This window comes from Esox lucius, chromosome 12, assembly GCF_011004845.1.
Source record: "Esox lucius isolate fEsoLuc1 chromosome 12, fEsoLuc1.pri, whole genome shotgun sequence".
Taxonomy (NCBI): Eukaryota; Metazoa; Chordata; class Actinopteri; order Esociformes; family Esocidae; genus Esox; species Esox lucius.
The window spans coordinates 19768111-19795453 of record NC_047580.1 but is presented as its reverse complement, the minus strand read 5'-3'; the positions used below and the strand labels follow the sequence as shown (position 1 = coordinate 19795453).

General features: G+C 39.5%; 1 protein-coding gene across 1 annotated transcript; it reads left to right on the top strand.

Moving 5' to 3' along the window:
* The first annotated feature begins 933 nt into the window (after positions 1-933).
* Positions 934-22077, top strand: ctnnbip1 (catenin, beta interacting protein 1). The gene is made up of 4 exons (XM_010898733.4): positions 934-1106; positions 10520-10634; positions 10738-10828; positions 19731-22077. Exons 2-4 carry the CDS (start codon positions 10539-10541, stop codon positions 19787-19789), a joined length of 246 nt encoding a protein of 81 aa, XP_010897035.1. The 5' UTR covers positions 934-1106; positions 10520-10538; the 3' UTR covers positions 19790-22077.
* Positions 22078-27343: the final 5266 nt, after the last annotated feature.

The window sequence follows — 27343 nt, the reverse complement described above, 5'->3', positions numbered from 1 at the left end:
CAAATACTGGAAAGTGAACTGAATATGATTGCATGATTTCAACATACAATAGCTGATTCAAAGAGGGTGTCGCAGATGTAGGAGAATCCACGAGTATGCAGAATTACAGTTGATTTACAGTATTCCGGTCATGGAGGAGAGAACATGAAGGAGAAAGGATTAAGGCTGAGTTTTTATTGTGAGGAAATGCCAGATCAATTAGGAAACCACAGGTGATGTAATTGATGGCTCCATCCACTTGTTTTTGTGGATAAATACACATCTGGATGTTGCACAACAAAGGTGCGGCAGTCGGTCCTGAACTAGTTCCACCATAGCAGGGAATGTATCCCTGCTTTTAAAAGGCCACAATTTTACCTAGAGCCTTTCCCTGAACATTTAATACGATTACTAAATGTTTCCCATAATGAAGTTCAAGTGATAAGACTCAAACACACTGTGTTATACCTACTCAATGTAATGCACTTTCTATGTCTTTCAACTCTTAAAGGAGCACTTAACTTCTTTCAACTTGAAGATAGATGTTTACTAAACCTTAAAGTTAACAGTAACCACCACCATTCACAGCATAACTATATTTAGCTGCCACTAGCGAAACATATTTTTATAGTAATGTTTTTTTTAATTTTATTACAAACTCACCTGATATCAGCACAATATTTGTATTGATGTTACTTAAACATGTTCACCTTCTGATTTATTTTCATAAATGTTTAGCTAGTATGGGGCCCAGGACCTATCTAAAATCAAGTTGCGAAAAAGGGGAAGTAGAGGAGGCTATTGGTTTACATTTTTTTAAATAAGCGTTCCTTAAAATATCCCCTCTACTAATCCCTTCATTTATTAAGTCGTTGTTGCTATTTTTATTATTATTACAAACAAATCACACAATCCGAATATGGGCAGACGGCTCCCCTAGTGGTCGCCAATAACTAAAACCACAGCGGTAGCCACAGCTCCACCACCAGAGACTTTAGAAAAGGAGTATCCCTGCCACCACGCACTCAGCTCCAACTGGAGGGATGTGACCCCGGAACAGGACGCCTTCGTAAAACGACACACCATTCAAATACAACACAGAAGAAAGGAAAACTGGAGCAGGAGGGGTAAGCGCGAACGTAACATGTTCTGAAGTCTGTCAATTCTCCTCCGAGTTTGGGTAACATTGTGTTGACAGGAATACTGCATGTACTCCTTTGAATACTTACAATTCGGGTAGCGGTACCTGGGTGGAATTGCACCCCCACAGCATAGGAACTTCATTCAAGGCTTTTGTCTCCAGCCTAGTTCTGCTACGCTAGTATTCTTTAATGGCAAAGGGAAACTCGGCTGTTTGTTTCAAATATTGTGCAACGTTTCCGCACAGTAATAGTCTGGGTCTGGCAATATTTATCCATTGTTGTCATGAGGAGATTTGAAAGGTTCGTCGGTTAAATAACAACGGGCCATACGGCTATCCTGGGATACAGGAAACAGCGTTGAATGATTGTCGGCTGGCTAACTGCTAGCTAGCTAGTTAGCTACATGTAAGACTGTATGCTGCTCCTACAACAGAAGCCTCAAAATAACAGATAGCTAGCTTATAACCATTGCATTGTATTTCCCACCCTTTTCATTTTACACTCCAGAACAACAGTGCAGTAAACTGTACTGTTTCCCACTCGGGGGCGTTGAACTATGTGTGGAGATGTGATTTCCTCTTCACGTTTCTTATAGCTTATTGTTTGATAGCAGCGTTGTCCCCCACAGATAGATAGTATGTCCGGATATCCAACATGAGATGTTGAATAGAACAAAAACTAGAAATGAATTAACAAAATAATAACAGCTACTGACACTGACGTGAATATTCAAAATCTTTATTGTCCATCCATTGTAATCATTATAACATTTGACTATGCTATTTTCAATGCAACAATGTTTTGTAATAATAGTTACTTACATGTGACACGTTTTTTGGGTGCATTAACAAAAGCTCTCTAACTTGTTAGTCAACCTCTTCTCACATTAACTTCAGTAGGCTATTTTAGTCTCTCCACACCCATGAATGCATTGTGCTCAGCCTTGAAAGGTCTGATTTCCCCAACTGGCAGATAGCTGACAACACATTCAGCTGTAAAACTGGCATATTGCCTCCAGTGGAACATTGACTAGCAGTGTACTGCTGGCTACAAGCAGGGGCTCAAGATTTCCCTTAGCAATGTGAACTTGGTTGAACCGTATGTCATGACTCTTATATTAGTCTGCACATTCCCCTGGGTGTCTGCGGTTTGGGACCCGTTTAGGACCCTTGCCCTACTCTCTATCTACTGTACCCTCCTCCTCCTAATGCCAGTGGCAGATGACGTTCAGTGGCTCCTCAACGGCTGCCTGTGAACAGGCTAAATCCTTTTTGACATCATCCCCTTGATTTAAACAAACGTTACAATGTTTGCCAAAAGACAAATTGGTCAGAAAATTCAGTTTTGGACATGAATGCAAAAACATAAGACCTGAAGGTGCCTGAGGTTTATTCATTTTGCTCATGAAAACTATGACATTCTTTGGAAAGCACAGTGTTTATGTTCAGATGAAATTGTTAGCAGGCAGGAGCGTCTGTAACAACCAGTACACCAATATTTGAAACATACAGTATCCAAACAACCATTTTTATAATTATCTATATCTTTTTTTAGTAATAGGGGCTAGACATGTAAACCATGTGGCTATATCTGTGTGCCAAACGGAATTGTATGCCTTCTCAAATTAGCTCTTTCAGATCTCGCAGCCTTGTCCCAGTGGAACCAGATTACTGCTATAGCGCTTCTGTCTCAATTCCTTAGGGGCTGTGTAGCGCTAGAGAAGATAGCTTTGGATTGTATTTTGTTGTCTAGGAGGCCTAGATCATTGCTGAAATTCATTTAAAAAACACCAAAAAATTGACAGGCTGGGGCAGGCATATTTTCTATTACTAATTGACACTGAGGATTTCTTGGTTGCTGCCATTACTGCATAGTTAACTGAAATAGGCACTGGCATGTTTTATTTTTATGTTTAGGAGTACATGTGCTCCTTAACTAAAAAAAGCAAAAGGTGCACACAAATATAAGAGCACAATTTAGATAGTTGTGATAGTTTAAATTTTCTCTAGTGCTGATTAAAAACAAGAATTATGCACAATAACAGAGAGCTGAAAACACATTATGAATTACTTTTCATATCATTCAATATTGATAAATATCACAATATCCACTGGGCTCCACGTTGGCATTATCGATAAGGAGCACATGTCCTACTAAGTTTAAAAATATAAGCACATGCCTATATGAATTTGATTAGGCCTAAATTAACTAAAAAGCTTTATCCTGGGAAACCCCCACAACCACTGTGAGGTGGGTGGGGGGGGGGCTACACCCCAAGGGCCCCAGCCTGCATTGCAAAAAATAAGCTAGGCCTATATGAAGAAAAGAAAAAAACTTTGAGGGTTTGAACTTTGGTCATTGAAAGACCCTGAGATTCGACTGCCAGGTAAAGGAAGCCGGTGAAGTAAGCTACATAACATATCTTCCTCCCGCTTCAAGTCGAAAAGGGGGCTAAAGAGTCTCAATCCCTGAATCTGGCAACAATGGCCTTTGCGTATCTCACGTGCATTAAGCAGCTTTCAAAAATTGCTAATCATTGCGTTGTGGTAGATGATGGTAGACATGAGTAAAAGAAATATGCAAGCGGCACTCAAAAGCACAGCAATAGTATAGTTTGAAAAAGCTTGCATAAAACACCCAAAGATTACGTCCTTATTTAGACAAGCCAGACATGAAGCTATCATCAGCACCTCCACAGACGAAACACTGCCGCCGCTGGTAGCTAGAAGCAGAACATCTTCACCAGCAACCAGCATTCCCAATCAGTGTTAATTTCATCAACAAAAATAGTGACGAAAATTTTCGATAAATACCTCATTTTCAGTGGCAGTTGACGAGACGGTAAACCTAAATAGAAACGGGGGGAAACTAAACTAAAAATACTTCTCATTTTGGTTGACAAAAACGAGACTAGGCAATTATCTTTGTGACAATAGTCAAATATACAGTGGGGAGAACAAGTATTTGATACACTGGCGATTTTGCAAGTTTTCCCACTTAGTCTGTAATTTTTATCATAAGTACTCTTCAACTGTGAGTGACGGAATCTAAAACTAAAATCCAGAAAAACACATTGTATGATTTTAAGTAATCAATTGTATGACATAAGTATTTGATACATCAGAAAAGCAGAACTTAATATTTGGTACAGAAACCTTTGTTTGCAATTACAGAGATCATACATTTCCTGTAGTTCTTGACCAGGTTTGTATACACTGCAGCAGGGATTTTGGCCCACTCCTCGATACGGACCTTCTCCAGATCCTTCAGGTTTCGGGGCTGTCGCTGGGCAATACAGACTTTCAGCTCCCTCCAAAGATTTTCTATTTGGTTCAGGTCTGGAGACTGGGTAGGCCACTCCAGGACCTTGAGATGCTTCTTACGGAGCCACTCCTTAGTTGCCCTGGCTGTGTGTTTCGGGTCGTTGTCGTGCTGGAAGACCCAGCCAAGACCCATCTTCAATGCTCTTACTGAGGGAAGGAGGTTGTTGGCCAAGATCTCGCGATACATGGCCCCATCCATCCTCCCCTCAATACGGTGCAGTCGTCCTGTCCCCTTTGCAGAAAAGCATCCCCAAAGAATGATGTTTCCACCTCCATGCTTCACGGTTGGGATGGTGTTCTTGGGGTTGTACTCCTTCTTCTTCCTCCAAACACGTCAAGTGGAGTTTAGACCAAAAAGCTCTATTTTTGTATTATCAGACCACATGACCTTCTCCCATTCCTCCTCTGGATCATCCAGATGGTCATTGGCAATCTTCAGATGGGCCTGGACATGCGCTGGCTTGAGCAGGGGGACCTTGTGTGTTCTGCAGGATTTTTATCCATAACAGCGTAGTGCGTTACTAATGGTTTTCTTTGAGACTGTGGTCCCAGCTTTCTTCAGGTGATTGGTCCTGGCGTGTAGATCTGGGCTGATCCCTCACCTTCCTCATGATCATTGATGCCCCTCGAGGTGAGATCTTGCATGGAGCCCCAGACTGAGGGAGATTGACCTTCATCTTGAACTTCTTCCATTTTCTAATAATTGCGCCTTCTCACCAAGCTGCTTTCCTATTGTCCTGTAGCCCATCCCAGCCTTGTGCAGGTCTACAATTTTATCCCTGATGTCCTTACACAGCTCTCTGGTCTTGGCCATTGTGGAGAGGTTGGAGTCTGTTTGATTGTGTGTGGACTGGTGTCTTTTATACAGGTAACGAGTTCAAACAGGTGCATTTAATACAGGCCATGAGTGGAAAACAGGAGGGCTTCTTTAAGAAAAAATAACAGGTCTGTGAGAGCTGGAATTCTTACTGGTTGGAAGATCTAAGACTTCCTGTATGTGCACAAAAGGCCTATTTCTCTCAAATATTGTTCACAAATCTGTCCAAATCTGTGTTATTGAGCACTTCTCCTTTGCTGAGAGAATCCAGTTCAGCTCATGATAAATGGGGGCAGAAACAAAAGTGTTGCGTTTATAGTTGTTTTCAGTGTAGATGACAATAACTGACTTTCATCAAGTAATAAGATGAGAGAATCATTGTTAACCTCTTCTCTTTCACTGCGCAAGCGGTTTTAGTCTGTAGTAATTAGTGACGGGTCGTTCGCAAACGATTCTTTCTTTTTTTAACTCATTTGGTGACTCTGTTCACCGGAAAGGAACAATGACCATCTCAGTTGGTGATTCCGTTCATCAGAAGGAATGATGAACGAAATGAGTGGTGATGTATGGCTCTTTCGGATCTTCAAATCTCATTTACTACGAGGAACGATGTACGAAATAAACGATGATCCATGGATCTTTCGGCACTTTGGATCACCTGCCGGGAAGATGGAAGGCGAACGACTAATGAGGAAATAAGTCTTTCAGTCTTTCTGATCTCAGAGTATCTTGTTTATTATCAGCCTTAGTATACAGAATTAATGCGAAAAAGGTATTTGGTCTGTTATCATCTATTCGATTAAAATAGTAGTATTAGTACATTTTAAAAGTTGTAATGATAGGGTAAATATCATTACGCTTAAACCTTTATTGCTATTATCTAATGATTTATTTCGATCTAGCCTAAATTAAACCTTGATTTTTGCCTCTTGATTTTGACTCTGGATAATGACTCAACACTTAGTGTTGCTGGCCTAAATTCAAAGTAAGCATGTATTTTTCCAAAAACAATAACATTTCTCATTTTCTTTGTGCTTTTCTTGAATTATATATTAGGATAAATTATTTGCATTCAGTTTTTATGTGCTTTTTTCGCAGCGTCACATCTATTTTAGGAACGGGGTTGTACATGAAAACCATCCAGTTGCCAGATTTTATTTTCTGTCTGATTTAGTTTCTGGTATTGTTCCCCTAGTTCTAAGAATCCTTTATGGCTTGTGAATATTGTAGATCAATATGGAACATAACTTCCATTGATGTTCTCATAGTTTGTTGTTCTGTTTCCAACGACGCCATTGTTAATTACAAAATGTATGACGGCAGTCATTCCGAAACTGCTTGTATCCAAGGTTAACATATGTAACTTGGTGTAAGAAGCCCAAAACCTGGACCCCTAAGCAATGAATAAAAGTAATAAGATCTGAGTAATCTTTTGACCTGTTTCCTATATCCAGACAAGTTTAGATTTGCATTTGGAAAAACCCCAAGGATGCCTTCAGCACTCAATGTCTGCTTCCAAACATGGCGGGGGATCTGTAATGGTATGGGCAACCATTTCTTCAGAGACTCATTGGCTCTGATGATTGCCCAGGATGGTCGTATAAGGCACATAGCATGTGAGGCCATTTTACAGGACAGGTGAACCCTGTGGTGCAAGCACTGTTGCCTATGATGTTCCCATATTCTAAGTTGTTAATGCTCCCATACCCCTAAATGAATTGAATTCAAGAGTGGTTTTATAATCACCAGAATGACACCAAACACCTTCCATGGCCAACATATCTGGATCTGAAGGTCGTTAAACCATTATAGGAAGTTCTGAGGTGCAAGTAGGTTTCTACCTCCTTCAGTCTGCAACGAACTGAAGGCTTTTCCGTTCTAGACGTGTATGACAGCATTCCAAGAAGGACTGGGGCTAAAGGAGGGCCCTACTCATTATTAGGTCTTTGATATTAATTTAGATTTTGAGGTGTTTTCATTATGTTTCATGCTTCATGATGATAATAGCACCTGTTTTTTAAGCACTAAATCACAGAGGGTGTGGTAAATAGCCAATCTATTCCAGCTAAGAGCTGTTCTTAGACACCACACATTGTGGAGTGCCAGGAGCTGGTGGTTAGCCATGAAATAATGGCAATATACCACAAACCCTGTAGATACCTTATTTCAGCATTGGTGCATTACATGCTGTAGCTAGTCCTGGCTCTGAGTGGGACAACTTTGAATTGTTGACACTAACACCAGTGGCTGAGGGTTGTTCTTGATTGTTGGCCAATTCCTTTACATAAATATTGAAGATCCCTGGGCTGAGAATGCATCCCCTCTGAAGGATCTCACTCTCTGTATCTATATATTTAAAAAACATTTTAAATTCTGAAATTGGATGGAAAATACGCAAATTCACAAAATTCATATTTCATCCTTTTTACATTCTGAATGCCCCCAGCTTCAAAATTAGCATAGGGCAATTTGTTTTTTGGGTTGAAATTGTTAAAAGAAGTAATTTTGCATTGAGTTTTGCTTGAGGCACGCTTTAAATTTTAATTCAGTTACGAAGCATTTGCTCTTCCACTACTTGCTTATCCCACTTTTTGTTGTCCCTTTCAGTATTTCACTTTATAGAAAACAATTACTCTTTTTTTTATGGTAGCAAATGTGGAATCCTACAATGATCGATTCTTTGTACCGCCTCTTTCCCCACCTTTTTTCTTCCATCCTTCCCATCTGTCTGACTGTGAAAATAGGTCATTAGTATCTGAGGAAAACATATATACGGCGCAGGCAAGGGTAAGCGAGGGTACTGTGAACTCCCATGCGTTATTAATGAGAGCTGTTTATTCTGTGATGTGGCAATGAGCACTGTGACTTAGGATGCATCTCAAATCAAACCCTGTTCCCCATATAGTGCTTTTCAGAACACTATTAGCTCTATCAGTAGTCATTTGGGGCATAGTATTTCCTCCTACTTGTATAATTGCCCTTATGTAAAAATAAATAAAATATTTCAATTAAGTATTCTGTTTGATGTGATTCAATGCCCCCTAACGTCAAGCCAGTAAATTAATGTAGAGTTTTATACATTTGCCAATACTTTACACTAAAATAGAGCTGATCGACGTGGGAGGTCAAGTAGCCCAAACAAAGTGCTAATTCTAATGGTAAATACTGGAAAGACTGATGATTTTAAGCATTTGTCAGTGCCGTTCTGATTTTACAACTGATGATTGACAGTGTAAATGGAAAATGTATGTTGATTTTTGTGATTGTGTTTGTGCTTGTATTGCTATACTTGTGAGTCAAAAATAGTAGACCATGATCTTCTTATGAGGACATTTTGCCAGTCCTTACTGTCTGGCGAAAAAGTCTAAGCTATGGGTTTAGGACGTCTAGATGTGGAATTATGAGCCCTTTGTTTTGTGTTTTTATTCAAACTTTGTAATATCCCCATTTCGTACTTGGTCTGCATTTTTTGTAACTCGTTTTTCTCAGATGTAATTAGCAGGAAACCCAAGTGGTAATTGGTCTGTGACGCATCAGCTGATGTCTGATCACACCTATCACAATATCAGATTTCCAACCTGTCTATTTAAATGTCAGGTTACCCAGTCTGACATGCTGATGGTCGTACTAGCATGCAGGTCAAGTCCCCCACCACCCCAGTCTCCACGTGATTGGTTTTGTATTTCCTTTGTGGGGGATTGGTACTGCGTACCTTGCTCATTGCTCGTATGGGGATTGCTCTTAATGATGTTACAGTGATGTTACTGTTGGTAGTATTGTATACAGGGTCATGTGATGGCAATGTGTTAACTGGGTTATAGCCTGCTACGATTTGGTAGTAACATAGTGCAGCCTTTTAATTCAGTTAACAGTTTAGTGTCTTAATGTGGCTACTCCTGTAGCTGTTGTGAATGTCCTGCATGGCTATCATAATAGGAAAAGCTCGGTGATATGTGTTTTTAGAAAAATATAAATATCAGGCAGGTATCTACTGAGGGTCACAGTATGGAACAAAACCCTTTATTTTGCTGTGCAGGCCTATTTGGTGACATCTGTGTAAATCTAGCCTTGGGTTCTCCATTGTCATTGGGCTTAAATCTTTCCAAACGGGGGCAATAGATTGTTTTTATTTAACCAGGGCATTGGTGCTTACCATTTTGTAAGATCAGACACACACACACACAAACGTACTCCTTTCTCATCATGTTTGTTGCTGCTTATACTGTTTATTGTATTTTTTCTGCTTGTCCTATCTATATAAACATAAATTATCAGAAAGATCAGCTCTCTACTGGTTCGCCCTGTATATACTCATGTTATATCATTAATGTATTTACTTCCGTCTCCTTTTTTTAAGTGCATGTGTGGAAGCATTTCATTGTTCGCCTACACCTTTTGTTAATAAAGGGTGTGACATAAAATGTTTTTTTTACTTTGGCTCACAGCCAATGTTGGGTCTTGCTTCAGAACTATCACTTTCTTTGCTCAGGGATTTGAAAGAAATGACTAGGGAGGCACCAATAAGAAAATACCAATAGCCGATATTCATATACTACAATCGGCCAAAGCCGAAACGAATGTCTTGACATTTCTGTTCCTGTGTATTCTGGCATAGATTAAAATTTCAACAAATTTCTAATTCAGCCAAACAAATGTTTTCTTTCGATTTATTTTAATAACAAAATAATCACAAAAATAAGTCTGACAATTAATGGAAAATACACATTCTCTTTCTGTTTTTGTACAATATACATGCCAGGATATAAATGTAGTCAATAAGGTACTTACGGTATTTAACTCCACAAATGCTTTAACAAATGTCATTGTTGGTCCTTTGATCAGGAGTAATTTTCAAAGGAGTAATTTATTTGAATTAGCTGTGAATTTGAAGATAAATTGCTAGTCTTATTTTGCAGCCTAAAAGCACTTAATTTTGCCAGACAAACCTCACCCTTTTAAACCGTAAGACACAAAACAAACAAGTATGCTGTATAATGATTCCAAAACAATATTTCTAGTAACAAGTTGCGTGTTATATTGCTCTTTTTTTTAAATAACCCAATGGTGAAATGCGTCAAAGCACAATCGGTCTGAAATAATTGGGCAAATTAATATATATTTCTGGTCGATATATAGGCGCCTATCTGTTACTATTGCTGTACAATAATGTATTTGTACTTGATCTTTTTAACAGGCCAGTTAAAGGAAAGGAATGTGGAATATGTCAGTTTCTAACTGTTTAAAACCATGTCTCTCAGAGCTACAGGAGCAGGGGGGATGAACCGTGAGGAGGCCCCAGGGAAGTCTCCTGAAGAGATGTACATCCAGCAGAAGGTGCGGGTCCTTCTCATGCTAAAGAAGATGGGATCAAATGTACGTGAACTTACAATATATTTTTCCATGAGCATAGTTTGTACATAATCAATTTCAAAGCTCTATATATGATTAATAACTTTATGAATGAATCGTTTCTCAGCTGACACAGAATGAGGAGGCATTTCTACGGAATTATGCCGGAGTGGTTCACGCTCAAATGAGCCAGCTACCACAACACAACATTGACCAGGGTAAGGAAGACACACCCAGCAAATGGACAAAACATTGTGTTAAACACTACTGTGTTGGACTAGGATTTATATTCGCTTTATTGGTTATGTTTCTATCTGCAATGTTGTAAACGTTTCACACTAAAAAAAACACCCTTGATGTAAGAGCCCTATAATACGAATAACCTTTGAGGAGTTATGTTTTGGTATCCACTCACATTAGGATAACCAGTCTATGAAGGTTTCTGGAAGTACACAGAAAAGCTTTTGTATGAAGAAAATTTGATTTGAAGTTGGGAGGAAAGTATGCATTGATAAGCACACCACACGCAATCTCAGAGTTAATTTTATAACTTTACACCGTTTTCACACTATCTTACAGTATCAGCAAGATTTCTTCAAAAATGACAAATTTGCTAATGGATTGCTGGCTCAACATTGACTAAATAATTTGTTAGACAATTAAAGCCTGCTTAAGTTACAGACAACTGCAAGATCAATATCCTACTTTGTAAAATGTAGGATATTGGAATGCAAACTTAATTGAGGCTGGCTAATGTAATAAAAACCTGATTTCCATTGTAGGATGCCATCTGGTCTACCACACTGTAGCGACCAACTGGCTGTCTGTGTCACAGGTCCCTGTATTTGCCAAGTAGTATCCATTTGGTTAATTAGCTGGCAGCCCCTTAATTGGAGGAATGGATTTGTAATATCTACTGCACCTGGCCTGTGTTTTGTTTAGTCATGTCACCTGAAGTGACTTGCTTACATTTTTGTTAGAAGTCTCATTTCTGGGGCACAAGAGGGCGCCAAATCAAAAGAAAAAAGGACTTGGTTGCTCACAGGCTATGCCTGCTGGTGTGTGTACTACAAGCAGCAAAAAAAATGGATGAGGACCTTGATTCAACCAGATCAATTGCCATCTCACCAATTTCAAAATGAGCTGTAGCTGGAGCCTCCCTCCATTGCCCTGGTGGGTCTTGGGCCTAACTTATCTATTTTAATTATTGCCTCAGACCAGTCATGGCAAGCTAAGTTAATTTCCTCTGACACTGTACATTAGATTGTCTCTCCCACTGTGAGGTTGACATTGTTTTCTCTGAAGGATGTGCCATTTACTAATTCAACAATTACGTTTGCATTGTACACCATAAAACAGTGAACCATGCTACTACACTGTATGGGGGGTAAACAATATCATACAAGTGCGTTGCTGAAAAAACATGTAACACACTATCTAAAAGGTATGGGTGTCAAATATTCTTTCACGTTTTACTTGTCCTCAGTTATACAAGGCAAATTGTGCAACAGAATGGTTAATTTTAGGTTCCTTATGAACCGTTCTACATAATTATTTCCACTGGGTGACTATGCATAAATATGTCTGGGTGGAGGAGTGCGTGGTTAAGATTGTGTGCTCATTTGAGCAAAGTTGGTATTGGTGGTCAGGTATTTAGCAGTGTGATTGCTTGCGTGTAGATTCTGTCTCTGAGCCTCTTAGAATGAAACCCTATGCTTTGACGCAGTCCCCATCTTCCCGATGTTTGGCAAGTGAACAGCCCTTGGATTGGGTGAGAGGGTCCTTAATGCTGCATGCTATCGTCCGGCATCGTTTCAGCAGGGCCCTACGGTTGTTGGCAGAGCAGTTCCTGTACCAACCGCGAGGCAGCCAATTAGGATTTTGTTGATGTTGCAGCTCTAGCATTATGACAAGACTCAGTTGCATGCCAAATGGGTTCAGTACCTCATTGAGCCTTTTTGCCAGACCGTGAAAGCGGAGTGAAGTTCTCTGACTGAGTCCTTCCGTCCCTGACTGACTGAGTGACTTACTGACTGACTACCCTTTGTTAAATAGCGTAGTGGTTAGAGACGCAGGCTGCGGAACAGCAGGTCCCGTGTTCGACTCCTGTAGCAGTCAGCACACATGATGCCTGAGGTTCAGGACAGACCGACATCTTTGCTGGCTATAACTTCATGTAGCTACGTAACAGGAAGCCTAAAATAAAACAGTTCTGGTTGATATAAGGATTTGTTCAGGAAAGACAAACACTTCACTCCCTACATGATTCTCTCGTCTTTTCACTTGGCAAAAAAGTCTGTTATAAATATTTCATCACCTATATTGATACATACATACATACTCAATGTCATTCACGAATGGCTAATTAGCTGTTAAAACGGCCAGTGGTAAAAGAGTATTTGTTCAGAATAGACAAACTTCGCTGGCTACAACCTTCTGTAGCTACGGGAAGCCTAAAATGAAACTGTTTACTGTAGTAATGGCCATGCAGATAATAGATGCTATTTGTGGTGGAGGTAAACTTCATTAGAAACGTTACTAAGTTTAACACAATGCGTAATGGCATCTAACGGCCAGTGGCAAAATCATTCAGTTCATAGATACTATTTGTGGTGGAGGTAAACTTCATAAGAAACATTACTCAGTTTAACACGATGGTTAATGGTTTCTAACGCAATATTCAAACTTGACATGATGTTAATGCACGACAACATTATATAATGTCAATATGTTATACTGACACCCGGCGAATGGTCAGCTCTGTGGGGTTGTGGTTAAAGACACATCCTTTCACGTGGGGGAGCTAGGTTAGAATCTTGAGAGCCATGATCAACACTTTCTATTGTGGGCCTACTGAACTAGGATTTCCTGGTTTCTTGTTCCTAATTGTTTGGAGTTCAAAAACACGGTTCCATATGGAGTACTTACAGATCCTTCATCTACAGATGGCCTTCAATTCTAACCACAGATTTTTTATGGGGTTTTAGTCTGGAGACTGAAGTGGCCAAATGGAAATATCCTGGAATTTAGTCAGGTTCCGAGAGTTAACACCACATTTTAAGTTTTGGATAATTAAATGGGCTCCACTACTTTTGGGTAACTGATTTCCAATTCAAAGCTTTGATATATGAAATTACTTACAGGCAGTGAGCAGACTAAGCTTCCCCAATCACTAATATGGAATCAAATATTAAAGACCAGCATTAATGCCAAGCGCTCTACCGATAACTAGTTTTCCCACAGTTACATTTCAAAAATGACATACAAACCAATGAAAAGGTTAAAGAAAAACTAGTGTCTCTGTAAGGTGTTGGGCTGCCAGAACAGCTTCAGTGTGCCTTGGCAAAGATTCTACATCTCTGGAACTCTACCAAAATCGAGGTCAACTAGACCAGCTCAGCATTTTTATACATGCCACAGAGCATGGTAGGATGTCAGTTGCTTAATTGTAACATGCAGTACACCTGGATGGAAGCATCTGCATTTGAAGTGTTCCTCCACTCATTTCTCTCCCGTCTGTATTTGCTAGCTTTGTTTTGATAGTATTAGCAAGCCAGCTTGACTGATCCACATGATTTGTTACCAGTTAATTTTTGTTTTGGTTAAAAGACAGCATTGAAATAAGCAGCATATCCAAGTCGTTTATGAAGAACAAAATTATTCTAGTTATAATATAGCCAACATTTTCTAACCTCTGTAGGCAATATAAAATTGTCAAAATCAAAACAGGTTAGGCAACAATTGATTCTGCCCAAAACATTAGCTCCTATATTAAACGTGTTATTGGCATGGGGAAGGTCATATTTCCATCAGTTTATTTGTCTGAAGTTGCGTGCATAGAAGCAAGAATAATACACTTGGTTTTTTCAAGCTGTAAATTTCACGGCCTGACTGTTCATTTATTCACTAGCTGGCATTCTAGCTCCATCGTGAACACACTTATGCTCGAGTATTTGAGTCATTTGGTTTAGCCTTAATGAGGCCTACATTCTCCTCTGCCTGTGCAGCTTCAGAACACCAGATCCCACAGGAAAACTAGCACTCCTTTCCTGGGATAGACGACTGTTGCCAAGGCAACCCCACCACGGTTGCGACGCTGTTTCCCTCAGGAGACTTTTGATGGGCTGAGTAACATTACCTCGCAGATTCAGCCACAACTGTGTATGGGCTAATGATGTTCATACAGTAGAGCAAAACAGTGTAAAACGTTTATGTAGGTGTAGGCTAATACATAATTTTAGCCCGGTTTAATTTTAGCCCTTAAAATTTGACTCAGAATAAACTAAGTAACTACACATGTTCACGCTGCCTTTGCCCACAAACTCCTGCTCTGATCCAGGATATCATGAGTGTTTCATCTCACAAACATTCACATCTTTGGAGTCAGGAAAAACATTCCTCTCAGGCCTGATTCGAATTGCATAAGATCTGGCTTTGCATTTATGCAAATTTTCCAATTAAATCCATCTGAAATGCAAATGAATTGACCCAAACGTACAAAAAATTACTAGCAGTGTATGTTATGTAGCTGTGGGGGACCCCACCTAGTGGCCAAACATTTTAGTTCCACAGTGGTGTTAATTAAAATGTAAGTTAATTTCCATATGCCATGAACGTAATGAAAATGTGGCAATTTTAATCAGATGTTTTGCATTAAAACCCCTTGTCACTTTGTGGAAGAACATTTCTAATTGTTAACGCTTCATGCAATTCTATAATTAACTTATAGAAATATTGCCCAGAGATAATCATGCCAGCATATTGATTTGAGTGAGTAAGACTAGTGAGAACATTACCACGTGAGAATGACTAATAAATCAATAGGGCCCTTGAAGGTCAGAACCTGTGTGCTGGGCCCTGTGTGCCTGGACAGTATTGGGCCATAATAAACTTTGCTGTCTAAAAGTGAATAGCTTACAAGGCTAATTAAATATGCAGTGTTTTGAAAAAATACTAACTTTTAAACCTTCCCACACATCCAGCCCAAAATGTATGTTGTTTATAAGTACAGTTTGTAAGTGGAATCATGAACACACATTTGTTAGTCTTGAAATTCCACGTTTAAAAGTGTTTCTCTTTTTCCTTTTTTTACATGAAGCAGATATTGGAACATGTGACAGCACAAAAGTGACTGATATTAAGTGGTAATGCACAACCTAATTTTGACACTGCACCTGGTACAGTTGCACAGAATAGTACTTTTCCTAATCAAGCTATGCGTATGGACAATATTTAAAAACCGACCATGATAAAGACTGATAAGGCATTACCTTGCTGATGACATTCACAGATGCGTTTCAGTGCAATATAGAATGTTTTGTCATATACAAGCTTGTTAATCAAAGTAGAGCAATATCTACGAAGAGACACACACACACACACACACACACACACACACAGGGGGAGAGCGAGAGAAAAACGGGGAGGGGGAGAGTTACATAGAGAGGGAGTGAGCAATGCACACTGAGGCAAAGGGAGCGACAGAGAGACATTTTAGTCTTATATCATCCAATTCCAGATTATGGTCATAGCTTCTCACGGCAACTCCCAGTGTGATCAGGAGTGTAGATCAGATGTACAAAGATGTACTAAATTTACTAAAATGTTGCCTAGCTTATACAATACTTAAACTTCTCTCCACAGAAAGCAGTGCATGGAAGGGCTATGGTTATCACCTTATAATGGTGTGGTTATGGCTAATCGGGTGCGAGAATTCAATGCCCAGATAAAGCCCCGCCTCCATGCCAATAGAGGCTCAAAACTTGGTTTTGCGAAAACATGACTCGAACGAACGTGGGAATAAATAATCGTAAAAGGAAGCAAACGTGGAAAAAACGTGTTTGAATGAATACATTTTAAGATCGGACATGAAAATCCATACTCCATGCTTGAGATTTTGTTTTTCATACGATTGAATTTGTTTTCGTATTATGAAATATTTCTGTTACGTTTTTCTTTTTTTACAGTGAATATATTTGAGCTCAATTTGGCTCCATAGACTGTCTACTAAATTACTTTAAATGTTTATTTTGAATCCTCTTTCAGTGAATGGTCTAATTAACTTTTTTGCACAAGACTTTTACTGGTATAATGTGGTGACATCATTTAAGGTCAACTAAATCAAATCCAGTGTTTTGCTTCATGTATCTATGCGCCATTTGTGCATCTGTTAGAGAAGTGTTTTGTCTAAAGAGAAACAGGAGACCTCACACCTGATTCAAATTAAAAACTTGATGATAGGTTGATTATGTCAATCAAGTGTGTAAGTGGTAGGGCAACATTTGAATCAGGTGTGTGAGTGTTAGGGCCAAAACAAGAACGTGCACCCCTTGGACCAGGATTGGGAAACACTGCCCTAACTGCTAAACTAAACACTGAGTTTCTGCTATCGTCTACCCTAATAGCCAAATGGGTATGTAAGTCCATTCTGTGTGAACAACTTTAATGTTCTCCTATAATTCAATCTAACATTATCAGTGTGCTGTTGAAGCGAAGTACTTTTTATAGCAAAGGTGAAAAACAGAAACTGTCGTTACAAGCACACCTCTCCACTCCAAATCATGTTGAAAAGGGTGTTGATGATAACTGCATCCTGATAGCACTTGAAAAGTGGGTTTGTGGGAGTGAGAAAACAATTTCACCACGCTGTTACATTCTCAGTCTGTAAGTTTAGCAGCTTGTTCTAGTGCCTCTACGTGGCCTGTTAGCAAAGACATGCATCACATGGTGTGATCCAGGGGTCTTCACCATGCAAGTATCAGTGTGAAGGGAAGAGTCAGGTTGACAGTTGCTGCTCTCCATTCAACCAAGACAACAATAACTGATTTGAACAATATATGTACAAAACTGATAGACAACGTATTTTGCCAATAATTAAACTTTGCTAAATGTATAGTGTCTAGTGAACCAAACCAAAATGTTTGAGGTATGAATTTAGCCTGTTTAACATGCTTATCAGATATATGGCAAGAATGGTAGTAGTGTATTAGTCAATATGGCCAAATAATTTTCAAAAACCTTGTGTAGTTTTACATTAATAATTTGCTTATTATTACTGGGGTTACAATTGTCCTTGCATATTCTATATGATGCCTCCTATAGCTCATAGTTTTCTACTATTGGCCTTACAGGCGTGTCTTATACTGGGTTGCCTGTCTACTCCAAAACACTATCCCATAAATTATGTTTGTAGCCTGTACGTACCATTCACATTAGCGGTTTCTGGCCCCAATGTAAATTCTTGACACAGTACACATTAACTTCATTACGTGTTTGTGAATAACCATTTTCATTTATTATTGTGAACGTTACACACAGAGAATATCATACATAAGGACGTAAGGATGGATGACTTTGCACTTATGTACAGTACCAGTATTATTTTGGACACACTCCTTCAAGGGTATTTTTTTTTTTTTATGTCTTCTACATTGTAGAATAATAGGGAAGACATTAAACTATACAATTTACCTGGAACAACACCTGGAATAATGTAGTTACCAGAAAAGTGTTAAACAAATCAAAATACATATTCATATTGTAGATGCTTCAAAGTAGCCACCATTTGCCTTGATGACAGCTTTGCACACTCTTGCTAATTTCAGTACCAGCATCATGAGGTAGTCATCTGAAATGCTTTCCCGGCAATCTTCAATGAGTTCCCACATATGCTGAGCACATGTTGTCTGCTTTTACTTAGTTTTGCCCTCCAGCTTATCCCAAACTACCTCAGTTGTGTTGAGGTTGTTGGTTCAGGTCGGGTGATTGTGGAGGCCAGGTCATCTGATGCAGGACCATCGCTCTCCCTCTTGGTCAAATAGCTCTGCACAGCCTGTAGATGGGTTTTGGGTCATTGTCCTGTTGAAAAACAAGTTATAGTCCCACTAAACGCAAACCAGATGGGATGGTGTATCACTGCAGAATGCTCTGGTAGCCATGCCAGTTCAGTGTGGCTTAAATTTTTTAATAAATCACCAACAGTGTCACCAGCTAAGCACCATCACACCTCCTCCATGCTTCACGGTTGGAACCACACGCTGCATCTCACAAACACTGCTGTTAGACACAAACATCTCGAATTTGGATGAATCAGGCCGAAGCACAGATTTCCACCGGCCCAATGTACATTTTCTAGCCTCTTCCAAGCAAGTCTCTTCATATTGTTGTCCTTCAGTAGGGGTGTCTTTGCGAAAATCAGTCCTTCATGTTCAAATTGCTGCAGTCTCCTCTGAACAGTTGATATTTATGTCTTTTACTTCAACTCTATGAAGCATTTATTTGGGCTGCAATCTGAAATGCAGTTAATTGAAACTTTCTGTATCTGATAACTCTGTTGAACATATCCTCTGCAGCAGAGGTAACTCTGAGTCTTCTGTTCTTGTACTGATCTCTTATGAGAGCCAGTGTCATCATAGCGCTTGATTGTTTTTTGAGATTGCACTTGAAGCAACATTCAAAGTTCGTGAGATTTTCCAGATTGACTGTTCTTTATGTCTTAAAGTAATGATGGACCGTCATTTCTCTGTCCTTATTTGAGCTGTTCTTGCCATAATATAGACTGCTACTGTACAAACATAATGATGGTTGTTTTGTATACCCAACTTAATGTTATAAGAAGGCAAGAAATACCACAAATGAACTTTTAACAAGGCACGCCTGATAATTGTAATGCATTCCAGCTGGCTACCCCATGAAGTTGGTGTTTTTCTAGGCCATAACACCAAGCTGTACTGTGGCTGGATATTATAGATGTAGTGCTAGCTTTGGTTTTAGTTTGTCTAAAGAGACTGCTTTGTTGATTCGCCATATTTAACCTTGCCACAGTCCATCACAGTGACTGAACTTCTGTGAACAATAAATCATTCAAGGGTACAACCAACCTGAGCATGAAGTCAGAAAATGACACAATGATAGATGTACTGTATATTCAAACAAGCAACGAGGTCAAGATATTCCACCTAAAAAAGGCATCTACTGAAATGTATATTGTAGATCCGGTTACTCATGCTCATTCATTGTTTTTCATTAAAATATTGAATAGGTTGAAGAAATATGTAGATGGAGTTTGAGTTGTTTTTTATGTTTATCTCCTGACCTCTGATTGTGGTTGTGAATATTTAGGTGCGGAGGATGTGGTAATGGCTTTTTCGCGACAAGAAACCGAAGACCGGCGGCAGTGACCCTGGGCCCCTCCCCCGCCATCCACGCAACCCAAACTCCACTGACCAACACACCACTGTTGAGTTTCTGGAGAGAGGATGGGCACCTGTGATGTATTGAAAGAGGGCGGGGAGGGCACAAGTTGTTGGTTACCGTTTTCTCCCAATCAATTTCATTCAGCCTCCTTTTTCATACAAACTGACACACCATTGCCCCAGACACAGTAGGTATTCATTACCTTAGGTTAGGGCGTTGGTATCAAGCAAGTTGATCAAATCTGTACAAATTATGTCAATGCAAAACAATGTTTGTCTTCTTTTTTTTCCATATCTGCTCTTAATGGTAGAAACAGTGACCGAGGGCATAAATTCTTCAGTCAAATTAAAGAATTAAGCGTGAGTGTTTTAACTGATGAGTGTGTGAAACAAATGTTTTTATTTTACTTTTTATTGATTTAATTTTTTTTAACTGTACGCAGGGTCCCTGGAGGAGGAAAGGTAACAAAACAATTGTCGTTTTGAATGGTTTTCATGTTTTGTCAAACCAGTTGTACTTGCTGTTTATTTCTGCTTTTAATGATAAGCTGCCAAGAGGGCAAGTATATACTAGCGGAATACACAGGTGCACATGGCCTTTCTCTAGGCAAGCAAGGTCTTTGGGTTATTGTGAAATTATAACCTTTTTTATTGTACAGACATTTGGGGGGAAATACAATGAGTTGAATGTGCCAATTGTATTTAAAGAAAAAAGAAAAAAAGCTTAATCTGTAAGTTGAATTTAACATTGATTTTTAAACAGTGTTTGACTAGAGACATGCTGTAGATCTAATTTATTATTGATTGAATTCACTCAAACTGTATAAAAAAAATCATGAAAAGAAAACAGACCGAAACACAATGCCTAAGTTCATAAATATTCAAGAGGATAATGTCAGCACTCTTTACAGTGGACCACGGGTGCTCATGACTCACACTAATTATATCAAACACTAACCACATCCACTGAGCTACTAGAAAGGTGGTTAATACTAGATGACAAACTTTTGTGGCTGCCACCCTTCAGTAATTGACGTGTAAGAAACAAAATCATTTTTCTGTGTTTGTTGATTGCAACTGGAATCTTTTAATTCAATTAAATATTTAGTTTCTTTCAATCAGACATATTTTTTTTCTAGGAACATGCGCTATATTTAATGTGTTTTGTTAACTCACTTAACTTAAATAATTGTAACTTAATGTTTTGGAACCAAGCATGCCTGCCTTGTGGTTTACAGTGTACATTTAAATAGATTGTTGAGGGTCTTGAAAGCTGTGCCACAATGACCTTTGCTTGTACATTCTCAAAGCTTATGTAAGCTACTTGCTCTTTAAAAAACATTTCGATAAAGAATCTATGTACAAAAAATAGGTGTCATCCACGTTATACTGTTAACAATCATTTTGGGATTGAATGTCCTCTGCGATCATGGCTACTTACATTGCCAAAAAAAACGGTTACACTGTCCGCCTATGACAATGAAGTTTGTCTTTTAATGTTTACTCTTGTTTTGAAAAGAATATTAAACCTAATTTGTCTATGCATTGTTTTTCTTTCATCTTGAAGACAACAATACAGAGGTGTCTGATTCTATGCGTGTGTGTGCGCTTGTTTGTGCGTGTGTGCTCATGTTTAACTAACAAGGAACATAATTACGTTTAACCTTGTGGGAACCTTTCACCTGTCCCCTGGAGGAAACAGGCTTTAATTAACTTTTGGGTTAGGTTTAGGGGAGAAGTTAGTGTTGGGGTTAGGATTAGAGTTCATGGTATTAATTATTTAGGGGTTGGAAAATAATGGATTTGTAATGAGAATATCTTTGTGTCCCAACAAGCATAGAGATTCCTAAAATGTGTGTTATGTGTTGAAACTACTACCAATCAGATTTTTCCCCATAATGTTCAGTATGACTAGAGCTGTATATCTTTCAATGTGATTACCTGTTGTTGCCTAGTTGTCGTTTTGGGTTATTTTGTTTTGCATTTGTATTTCTCTCAGTTGACATCCATTAGTTGGTTCTTGCTTCATGGCTGCTGACCATGTGTTTACTAAATGCTTCCTATGCCAACTGAACCATTAAAGGAATTTTAAAATGCTAAGACTAAGCATATGTATGTTGTAATTTTATCGTTGCCGACAGTTTGGTGAACACTAATTTAAGTGTTTATCTATACGTAGCAGTTTTGGAGACTTGTCGGCATTAAGATGTAACCATCTTCAGCAATTCTACAATTCTTTTTTTTGAGCGTTAGATCAAGCTGATAAACAACAATTAAATTCTTTCATAGCGGTTTTGGTTCATATTTGCCTGGAGTAACAATTCTGGTATGCATATTAAACAGCTTTCCATGTGTCTGGTCTGGATATTCATTCCATTTGTGCAGTTTGAAGATTATTTCTCACAAGGTTTCTGAGAATGCACCCACTCTGTTGGGAGTTGCAATAGCCACATTTTTTAATTTAATTCAGACTCCTTGGAAAAGACAGATGTAGACATTTGATATAGTAATGTGTTCTATCATCACTTCACCCGCACATGCGGTTTCCTTTATTAGAGGGGTCAACAACAAGGTTAACTTTTCACAAATTTTAATGAACAAACATAACAGAAGTAAGATATCTTCCTGAAATGAGGTGTATTTCATTATGAATCATTTATTTACTAAACTAAATTAATTTAAGGGGCTCTGCATTAGTGGCACAGAAATTACAGTAGTTTAAGGTGCACCTTAATTTGCTTTCAAATATGGATTGTGGTATATGGATTCTACAACCATCAATCATTTATTCTATATTTAATTTAAATTAATATCAAATGTTAAAACTGACAACTTTTGTTTATGGAAAAATGCATTACCATTTTTAATTTGATGCCAGCAACACATAAAAGTTTGGACCAGGGCATGTTTACCACTGTGTTGCATCACCTCTTTTAACAATACTATATAAATGTTTGGGAGCTGAGGAGACCATTTGCTGTAGCTGTGAAAGTGGAATGTCCCATTCTTGCTTCATATACAGGTGCATCTCAAAAAAAGTTAATATTATGGAAAAGTTTCCCATATTTAAAAAAAAAAGTGACACTTTCATATATTCTAGATTCATTACACATGAAGTGAAACATTTCAAGCCTTTTCTGTTTCAGTCGTGATGATTATGGCTCAAAAATTAAATCCCAAAATATTAGAATAAAAAATTTTAAATACATAAATGTCAACCTGATTAATCAGCTCTAATCAGCTGATTAATTCCCTAAGCCTTCAATCACTCAGTCTGGTCCAGTACACACAAACACAATCATGGGGAAGACTGCTGACTCGACAGTTGTCCAGAAGACACTCATTAACACCCTCCACTAGGAGTGTAAGCCACAGAAGGTAACTGCTGAAAGGGCTGGCTGTTTGCAGAATGCTATATCAAAGCATATAAATAGAAAGTTAACTGGAAGGGAAAAATGTGGAGGACAGATTGATTGCCTCCATGCCACACCGCATTGATCCAGTAATTTGTGCAAAAGGAGCCCCGACCATGTACTGAGTAAATAAATTAACATACTTACAAAACCTTTGCAGGTGTTTTGAGTTAATAAGCTGATTAGAGCTCTTCCCAGGTCGACATTTCTGTATTATACATTTTTTATTCTAATATTTTGAAATACTAGATTTTTGATTTCCATGAGCTGTAAGCCATAATCATCAAGTTTGAAACAAAAAAGGCTTGAAATGTTTCACTTTGTGTATTTATTCTAGAATATATTATGGTGTCGATTTGTAATTAGAATTTTTCAACTTTTATTAACTTAACCTTGATATTCAAATTGATGCACCTGTAGGATTGCAGCTGCTCAACAGTTCGAGTTCTCATTTGCTGTGTTTGTCATTTCATAATGGATATAGTTAATATCAGTTTTTTTCTTTGCATGGTAGAGTTTTAACTTGCATTTGTGGATGCAGCGACATACTGTGTTCATAGACAATGGTTTTCGGAAGTGTTCCTGAGCCCATGCAGTGATGTCCAGAACAGAATCGTGTCTGTTTCTATTGCCTGTTTCTAAAGCCTGAGATCCCAAAGGTCACGGCCATCCAATATTGTTTTTCGCCCTTGTCCCTTGTGTACAGCAATTACTCTAGATTCTCTGAATCTTTTAATTGTATTGTGTACCATAGATGATGAGATCCCCAAACACTTTGCAATTTTATGTTGTGATGCGTTATTATTGTATTGTGGCACTCTCTGCCCGCAAAGTCTTTCACAGAGTGGTGAACCCCTCCCCATCCTCACTTCTGACAGACCCATCCTCTCTGGAATGATCTTTTAATACCCAATCATACTACTGACTTTTTGCCAATTGACCTAATTAGTAGTGTGATATTCCACCAGGTTTAGTTTTTTAGCATTACACAATGTTTTCAGCCTCTGTCCCAGCTTTTTTTAAACTTGTTGCTGGCACAATTCAATGTGAGCATGTATTTGACAAGAAACAATAACATTTCTCAGTTTCAACATTTGATATGTTGTCTTGGTACTATTTTCTGTTGAATATAGGGTTTAAATGATTCACACATCATTGCATTGTATTTTCCTTTACATTTTACACAGCATCACAACTTTTTTAGAACCAGGGTTGTATATCATGGGATTCTGAATGAAGTAACTTCTCAAGTGGATAGGGGAAATAAACAGGTTTTGAAATCCTCACGCTCTATTCCAAGCCAGCTTGATGATGTTATCAAGCCAAAATGTAACAGCATGGATATTTGCAGACTACTTTGGGAACCAATCCTTTTGAACATACAAATTTACTTGTTGCCTATTCTTTGTGCCTTTTAATATATAAATGAACATTTCAGTAGTATGTTTCTTGAGAGGAAATCTTGAAAGTGAGATGCACTAATGAAAAGGGATAATGTACCCACGAGAACATCAGTCACTCTTATCGCAATTCATTATGTAGCCAGCGAAGGTACTTAAAAGATTTTGCCAGCTAATGAAAGATTTCCACATTGGCACCATAAATAAGGACAGATGTGACTGGTTGGTATGTATTTTTGAGCAGCCTCTAACATAAAACATAGATGCATTTAATTAACCAGTATTACATTTTTGGTGGTTTGCAAATAGGTAGGATCATTTGACTAGGTGAAAGGCTTTTTGTTATCAAGATATTTAATGACAAGGTCCATTAGAAAACCTGTGAATACTGGCAATATTGCTACAAAATAAAACTGAAGTAGAATCAAATGTTGTGGGAGAGGTTCATGGAACTGGAGAGAAATAAGAGGAGGCTCCAGCAACGCAGGAGCCAAGAAGGGAGAACAAAAGAAAGGAGAAGAGTGTAGAGCCCACCCCAAAGACAATGCCTCATTTTGAGCAAAGCAGTTTGTTTTCTGTCTTTGATTTCTCCAACATCACCTCCACCACCATCTCTAATGATCTTATTAAAACGCCTTGCAGGATCCTAAATTGTCTTGTGTCTGTTTCATGTCTTTCCCTGTTACAATATATTAGAGAAAACTTTTAAGAATCAGTTCGTTATATGAACTAAGCGAACAACTTGAATGGTTTAACTATGGTTTAGCAATTATATTTAGTTATAGGACACCTGTAGGAATGCTAGTCCATGCTAGTACAACATACATTTTGTATGTTTATTTTGGATGTTGTGGGGCTGTCTTGGTTGACACGCCTGTGCAACATCGCGTGGTGGTCGGGGACAGTGCCTCTGGGATGGCAGACCGGGGTGGTGGTCCCTCTTTTTAAGAAGGGGGACCGGAGGGTGTGTTCCAACTACAGGGGGATCACACTTCTCAGCCTGCCCGGGAAAGTCTATGCCAGGGTTCTGGAGAGGAGAATACGGCCGATAGTAGAACCTCGGATTCAGGAGGAACAGTGTGGTTTTCGTCCGGGCCGTGGAACACTGGACCAGCTCTATACCCTCTACGGGGTGTTGGAGGGTTCATGGGAGTTTGCCCAACCAATCCACATGTGTTTTGTGGATTTGGAGAAGGCATTCGACTGTGTCCCTCGCGGCATCTTGTGGAGGGTGCTTGGGGAATATGGGGTCCTGGGTCCTTTGCTAAGGGCTGTCAGGTCCCTATACAACCGAAGCAGGAGCTTGGTCCGCATTGCCGGCAGTAAGTCAGACTTGTTCCCAGTGCATGTTGGACTCCGGCAGGGCTGCCCTTTGTCACCGGTTCTGTTTGTAATTTTTATGGACAGAATTTTTAGGCGCAGCCAGGGGCCGGAGGGTGTCAGGTTTGGGGACCACACGATTTCGTCTCTGCTCTTTGCAGATGATGTTGTCGTGTTGGCCCCTTCTAACCAGGACCTTCAGCATGCACTGGGACGGTTTGCAGCCGAGTGTGAAGCGGTGGGGATGAAAATCAGTACCTCCAAATCCGAGGCCATGGTCCTCAGTCGGAAAAGGGTGACTTGCCCACTTCAGGTTGGTGGAGAGTGCCTGCCTCAAGTGGAGGAGTTTAAGTATCTAGGGGTCTTGTTCACGAGTGAGGGAAGGATGGAACGGGAGATTGACAGACGGATCGGTGCAGCTTCTGCAGTAATGCAGTCGATGTATCGGTCTGTCGTGGTGAAGAAAGAGCTGAGCCGCAAGGCGAAGCTCTCGATTTACCAGTCAATCTACGTTCCTACTCTCACCTATGGTCATGAGCTTTGGGTCATGACCGAAAGGACAAGATCCCGGATACAGGCGGCCGAAATGAGTTTTCTCCGCAGGGTGGCTGGGCGATCCCTTAGAGATAGGGTGAGAAGCTCGGTCACCCGGGAGGAGCTCAGAGTAGAGCCACTGCTCCTCCACATCGAGAGGGGTCAGCTGAGGTGGCTTGGGCATCTTTTTCGGATGCCTCCGGAACGCCTTCCTGGGAAGGTGTTCCGGTCCCGTCCCACCGGGAGGAGACCCCGGGGAAGACCTAGGACACGCTGGAGGGACTATGTCTCCCGGCTGGCCTGGGAACGCCTCGGTGTCCCCCCGGAAGAGCTAGAGGAAGTGTCTGGGGAGAGGGAAGTCTGGGCATCCCTGCTTAGACTGCTGCCCCCGCGACCCGGCCCCGGATAAGCGGGAGAAGATGGATGGATGGATTTTGCAGCACATCCAGCATTGTTCTTCGTTGACCATTTTTGAAATTTGTTTCAGCAATGGTACTCAAATGATCTGTGGGCATTGTACAACAAAAACAAACCAAAATACTTAATTTTCTTTGATAATATTCAACATGACACAAGCTTCTCATTTGTTTTTGTTTTTAGCATTCAGTTAGACACATTTTCTCCTCTCTTCTGCAACTTTCCCATTGGTCTAAAATGTTGGCATACTACATCACTGCCTCTCCTCCTAAGATTAAAGGACACAATTTGTGTCCTTTAATCTTATGAGGACATTTGCTTTTGGACCACTCCTCAGGAAGACCTAGTCTGATGACTTTTAGATGTCCCTGTCCAAAGTGCAACTGGTTTTGTTGCATATGTAGTTGCTTTATGTATTTATTTCAGTCTCACCAAGTGAAATGCAGATTCCATTG

Bases quoted from the DNA above. Each gene is read 5' to 3' on its own strand.
- ctnnbip1 (XM_010898733.4), top strand. From the start codon at position 10,539: ATGAACCGTGAGGAGGCCCCAGGGAAGTCTCCTGAAGAGATGTACATC. The intron at 10,635-10,737 runs GTACGTGAACTT...ATCGTTTCTCAG, and splicing joins TAAAGAAGATGGGATCAAAT to CTGACACAGAATGAGGAGGC. The intron at 10,829-19,730 runs GTAAGGAAGACA...GTGAATATTTAG, and splicing joins ACAACACAACATTGACCAGG to GTGCGGAGGATGTGGTAATG.